Below are 6,530 nucleotides of genomic sequence, written 5' to 3' on the forward strand. Positions count from 1 at the left end.
CACACACACACACACACACACACACACACACAGTCTGTTCTAGTAGAGGGGACTTGGGACAGTTGGACCGCTGTGCCCGCAGGTGAACTTCTCATCCTCTTTAAAAATTAATTATTGATGTCACAGGGCGAGGAAACAGGAAAAGGGCAACCCGAGCACAGCCTCTGCAGTCCACAAAAGCAGACCTGCTCAGGAAGAGCTGCGCCATATCAACTGCATTCAGGGAAAATCACGTGGATCGTTCTGTGGTTTGTGAAAGTGTTTGTGAATGGACGACGGAAGAAACAGATAATGAGTTTGAAGAGCCTGACAAACACGGCCCACCGTGAAATTTGAGCCTAATGCTGGAGAGTTCAAAACCGAGCCATTAGGCATCGTTGACCCCTGCTCCTCCGTCAAGAGATGAACGCCGCACTGCCAACGGCCGCGCGCAATAACATTAGCTTTCTCTCCTGCAAAAGCCATTAGCTTTCAGAATGATGGCAAAAATTGACAAATACAAATGAACAAAATGAATGACAGAACACAGCAACTTCCTAAAATCTTCATGTTCTGTATTAAAGTAAAAAAAAAAAATAGCATCCATTCCGTGATGAGGAATAGACTTTTGGACACATTAAATAATGTCATTAAATCTAACTGTACTGTATTTTGGCTTTTTAAGTCATAATTGTGACATTTATGCAAAACAAAACAAAACAAAACAGACTTTCCTGAATCAAGAATCTAAGAAACTGTATTATGTAAAAAAAAAAAAAAAAACTTTTTTTTAAAAATATCTTCACTGAAAAAAGGTAAACATACTAATTTAAAAAAAAAAAAAAAAAAAAAAGGCAAAAAATACTAATTAGGCACAGGACTTTTGGCACTGAAAACATATTTTATAAATAATTGTCTGTATTTGTATCCTCATTCTTTTGGAATGACTGTACATCCACAATAACATTGTGGTCACCTAAAAATAAATCATAATAAATAAATAAATAAAACATATCACTCAAAACAAGATTTTGCATAAAAAATATGAATAAGATTTAATATACTCTCTCTGAAAACAAATTATAATACCTACATTTTGCTTCTCAAGTAATTTTTTCTTATGTTAAAGTTTTTAAAAAGATCCTTATTAGGAGAAAAAAATAAGCTAAACATACTGATTTTTTAATAGGACATTTCAGAGTAAATAAAAACTTTTGATATATTTTTCATATTTTTGGTCTGGTGCTACTGGAATGCTTGTTTGGTTATGGGTTCTGGTTCTGTATCTGACATTTTGGATTTCTTACTTTGGATGTGTGAACTCGTCCACCAGCGTGACCTTCTCCACTAGGTCTCCTCCGATGTTGCGCACCAGGTCATAGAAGTCGTTTTCTGTGTAACCTTCGGCCGGCAGCCAAAAAGAGATGTCATTGAAGAGCGGTGGGTACTTACTGAGAGGCTGCAAAAAAGAGAGAAGAAGAAATCCATTTGTTAAGTATACAATACATCAATACATGCAAGTAAAAACGGATGCATATATATACAGGTGCATCTCAATAAATTAGAATGTCGTGGAAAAGTTCATTTATTTCAGTAATTCAACTCAAATTGTGAAACTCGTGTATTAAATAAATTCAATGCACACAGACTGAAGTAGTTTAAGTCTTTGGTTCTTTTAATTGTGATGATTTTGGCTCACATTTAACAAAAACCCACCAACTCACTATCTCAACAAATTAGAATACTCCATAAGACCAATAAAAAAAAACATTTTTAATGAATTGTTGGCCTTCTGGAAAGTATGTTAATTTACTGTACATGTACTCAATACTTGGTAGGGGCTCCATTTGCTTTAATTACTGCCTCAATTCAGCGTGGCATGGAGGTGATCAGTTTGTGGCACTACTGAGGTGGTATGGAAGCCCAGGTTTCTTTGACAGTGGCCTTCAGCTCATCTGCATTTTTTGGTCTCTTGTTCCTCATTTTCCTCTTGACAATACCCCATAGATTCTCTACGGGGTTCAGGTCTGGTGAGTTTGCTGGCCAGTCAAGCACACCAACACCATGGTCATTTAACCAACTTTTGGTGCTTTTGGCAGTGTGAGCAGGTGCCAAATCCTGCTGGAAAATGAAATCAGCATCTTCAAAAAGCTGGTCAGCAGAAGGAAGCATGAAGTGCTCCAAAATTTCTTGGTAAACGGGTGCAGTGACGTTGGTTTTCAAAAAACACAATGGACCAACACCAGCAGATGACATTGCACCCCAAATCATCACAGACTGTGGAAACTTAACACTGGACTTCAAGCAACTTGGGCTATGAGCTTCTCCACCCTTCCTCCAGACTCTAAGACCTTGGTTTCCAAATGAAATACAAAACTTGCTCTCATCTGAAAAGAGGACTTTGGACCACTGGGCAACAGTCCAGTTCTTCTTCTCCTTAGCCCAGGTAAGACGCCTCTGACGTTGTCTGTGGTTCAGGAGTGGCTTAACAAGAGGAATACGACAACTGTAGCCAAATTCCTTGACACGTCTGTGTGTGGTGGCTCAAAATACCTCACTATTTCAAGCACCCAGCACTTACACACACACACACACACACAGGAGGATGTTGGTGTGAGCGAGAAGTCTCTTCAGCCGGAGGTTAAAACTACAGTCACACCCTGAGGCCATCATACCTACTACAACGGCTAGTATCCTCACATCAGCAGGCATCTGAGCTCTCCTGGCTCTCAGAAAACCTCAAACACTCATAAAATACCGGCTGTTGTCTTCCACAAGAGCAGCGAAAACAACAGAAAAGCCGTGTGGTAAAACATGATCAGCTACCTCAAACCAACCTCCTTTTCTGCAGGTAAATGTGTTCACATCATTATTATTCAGCAGTTCTGCTCCTCTGATCTGATTTGCAGAGCAGCGTTCCAAGAGTATGAAGCAAAAACTTGCAATATGTACAGTATAAAAATATATAATTGAACATTTGCATAGAGTAAAGGCTATTTGGTTAACAGTCTATTTAACAGTCCTATTTGGTTAGCAGTAGTGGTATGCTAATTTAATATGTCGAAACCTAGCTAACTAAAAAAAAAAAAAACATAAAAAGTTTATTTTAACAATCTATAGTGTTATATGTTGTATTAGATATATCACATAATTTAAAAAGACACTAAAGATCGTATTTTTTCAGCCAATAGAATAGCTTTGGAGTCTTTCTGGAATGACTCCAAATCAAACTGCTCATGACACAGCCATTTTATAACCGCAAAGATCCACTCAAAGCTGTGTGTCATATTGATTTTACCAGTTAAAGGGATTTTTTTCCTCTTTTGAAAAAGCATTTTCATCCAGCCTTAGAAAGCCACCAAGTTGATTTTCATTGGTCAGGCTGGTCTGGTTTGATGGTTTTAGAAGCTTTTAGAAACTTGTCAGCTGATCAGGGGTGTGTCTCCTCTAGAACAACTGTTGTTAATGTCGTCAGCTGAAGATGAAATAATGTATTGCTGTGAATAATAAACATTGCATTTGAATTTTAATCGCTATTCAATCATGCAAATCAATCACAGAATATACAGTATATATATTTTGCTCACAAGCTTGATCTGTAATTCCACACGTCATACTAACATAGACTGCACTGTAAAAAATTATATGATCAGAAAGTCATGCCAACTTTTGCTTTTACATTACATTACAAATTTTACAATTAAGAGCTGCAGTTCCAAACTTTGTGATCCTGTTTGTAAATGTTTTGGGAAACACAAAATCGTTGAAAAATGTTGGTAACAATGGAACTTGTGACCATAGGTGGCAGTGATGCACTGAAATTTTGTCAACCAAAAATATTCGGCCGAATCAGCTAAATAAAATGAATATTTGTTTTCAGCTGAAATGGTTTTGGAGGGCTGAAATCATTGACCAAAACATTCTCCAATGGCATTTTGACTGTGTAAGCGTCTATATTGTGGATAAACAACAATAAGTAAACACGTCAGCTGTGTGGACACTAGGACTGGGTTGACAATAATAATTTCTCACTTTTAATCAATCTTCATTTTGATGAACCGATACTGATTCTTAAATTGCAAGAAATATTATTTAGTTTATGGTGTTTTCAATTGACTTGAAAGTGACAAAACTTCACTAAACATTACTTTGAGTGTACCTGTCTCCTATTGAATAAACAAGTCTCATTATTCAAATTCTGTCAATTGTATCTTGATATTCAAACAATAAATGTCATTTTGATGGTCTTTAATGAGGCGTGACAGATCGCTGTAGCCGCTTCAGTTCAAGCAGCACGTGAACTGTTCATCTCTTCATCTTTACTACAAGTTATAGCAAGAAATAAACATGAATGAACATCAGAAAGTGTTTAAAGAAACCTTATGGCTTACTGAAATGAATCATGTATCATGTAATCACTCGAAAGGACGTCAATAAAACCAATAATAACCAACTGCAGAGCCGTAGAGCCATTTAATTAACCTCACTGAAAGCCATTCAATGTCCATAGCTCGTTAGTTACTGTATCTCTCCTTAAGCGAGGAGCATTTTGCTGAATATATGCACTATATTACATATTATTTATATTTTTTCTTTAACCTAGTGATGTCTTCAATATTTAATGTAAGTTTGAATAAATAAGTCATAAAAACAAGCTTTTATTACAGATACCGCTTAAATGTTTCAATAACGAATTGGAGTATATTATATTATATTATAATTATATAAACAATTACAACATTTATAACAGTTATATCATATCAAGTTGATATAAAAACTAGTGTTTTTCATTTTTAAATGTCTGTATAATACTCAGTGTGCTGATTATTAAATAAACTTGATTAATTTGTTGACTATTAAATACGTTTTATTTTCAGCTAGGGTTTCGGTTTTGGGCTAAATTAAACTTCTGTAATAACTTTAACCTCTAATAGTTGGTTGATGCTTCCGGGAAAAGAATATGCCCTTATCTTATTAAATCTATCATATCATATCTTAATCTGCTTGATGTGAATTTAAATGCACTACAGAGATCATGTAAGTATGCCGTTAGTGTTTGTGAGGTTATTAAAGTGAGGACAGTACGGGAACCTGCATTGTGCTTCTTGTTTTTGGCTGAGTGTGTGTGTGTGTGGAGGCCCCGTATGTGATTTATAGTGTGCACTTGTCTGTATGTTGTGCATGTTGCTCTCACAGGACACGACAAAACACACAAGGGCGGATGAGAGCACTGACCCCATGGTCATACCTCATTACCAGCGCAGAGAGAGAGACAGACAGAGAGACTGTCATATATAACCTCCGCAGAGCATCAGGCAAACTGACAAGCAAATGTCTCTCTCTCTCTCTCTCTCTCTCTCTCGGAGTAATGGACAGTGGGCAGAGAGGGAGATGGGCTGAGAAATGACCTACAGCCAGAGAGCACAGGTAATCAGTCTCACACACATTCCCTGCAGAACGACCATCCAGCCTGCCTGATGCTACACACACACACACACACACACACACTCAGGACACGTTCAGTGTCAAACCTTTAATAGACCAAGGTCCCTCAACAATATAGGCCATGTGAGACCTACAGGAGGTCACATGTAGAGAGAAGATCACATACTGTCCTCAAAACACCTCTCCTACAGCCTGTGTGCAACAATTTCACTGCTAATTCAAACAGGCATTCATGCGATTAATGTGCTACAGCAATAAAGGAAAATCGCAGTGATTAAAGGTTAAAATATTTCTCTTGTCCCAGTTTAATGTGCAAAGACAACTGGAAGTAAACCATCAAAGATGAAAGTGTAAACACTGTGGGATGGGCACATGGATACTGTGGTATCGATATATTGATAATAACAAACTACATATTTGGAACCGATTCCTTAAAAAATAAACGATATTTAAATTATTTTATTATTTTATTTATATCATATGTTTGTATTAATATTTATAATTCATAAATAAATAATGAAATTATTTAATTAATTGATACAATACATGGGTTTCTGCATAATTTGTTTAAAGTGTTTTCAGTGCTTTTGTTCAATGTTTGTGCTAAAACACCCCTGACATATTTAGATGACCCGTGTCACATGGCACTGGCTCAACCAATGGCATGAGTCGGGGGAGGGGCTGCATGTTTGTCTGACCAATAGCAGATCTGGAGTGTTTGAGAAACCTGTTAGAAAACAAATAACAACTTAATTTTTGCTGAAACTACACTTCACCTTTAAGTGGATTTTTCTGGATCAGAAAGTTTCTCTGCTCTGCTGACCAGTTTCATAGAGTCTCAATAACTCAGTCAGCACAAATACACTACTGTTTTTTTTTGCAAAGAATCTAATCTTTTTTTATTCAGCAAGAACGCATTATATTGGTCAAAAGTGACAGTAAAAACATTTGTAACATTACAAAAGATTTTCTATTTCAAATAAACGCTGTACTTTTGAACTTTCTATTCTTTAAAGAATCCAGAGAAATAAAATGCATCACGATTTCCATAAAAATGTGAAGCAGCAGAATTGTTTCGTTTTTTTTTTTTTTTTTTTTTACAACAT

The 6,530-nt window shown here is 36.4% G+C and overlaps 1 protein-coding gene across 1 annotated transcript in view; it reads right to left on the minus strand.

Annotated features, from left to right (window-relative positions):
- Positions 1 to 1,282: 1,282 nt before the first annotated feature.
- Positions 1,283 to 6,530, minus strand: part of LOC107729916 (phenylalanine--tRNA ligase, mitochondrial) — a 57,883-nt gene continuing 52,635 nt past the window's right edge. Inside the window, exon 5 of the mRNA XM_016540653.1 lies at positions 1,283 to 1,438. Within this exon, the coding sequence (XP_016396139.1) occupies positions 1,283 to 1,438 (156 nt within the window). The remainder of the gene's footprint in view (positions 1,439 to 6,530) is intronic.

The sequence above is a fragment of the Sinocyclocheilus rhinocerous genome, unplaced genomic scaffold (assembly GCF_001515625.1).
Source record: "Sinocyclocheilus rhinocerous isolate Xijiao unplaced genomic scaffold, SAMN03320098_v1.1 scaffold67, whole genome shotgun sequence".
Classification (NCBI taxonomy): Eukaryota; Metazoa; Chordata; class Actinopteri; order Cypriniformes; family Cyprinidae; genus Sinocyclocheilus; species Sinocyclocheilus rhinocerous.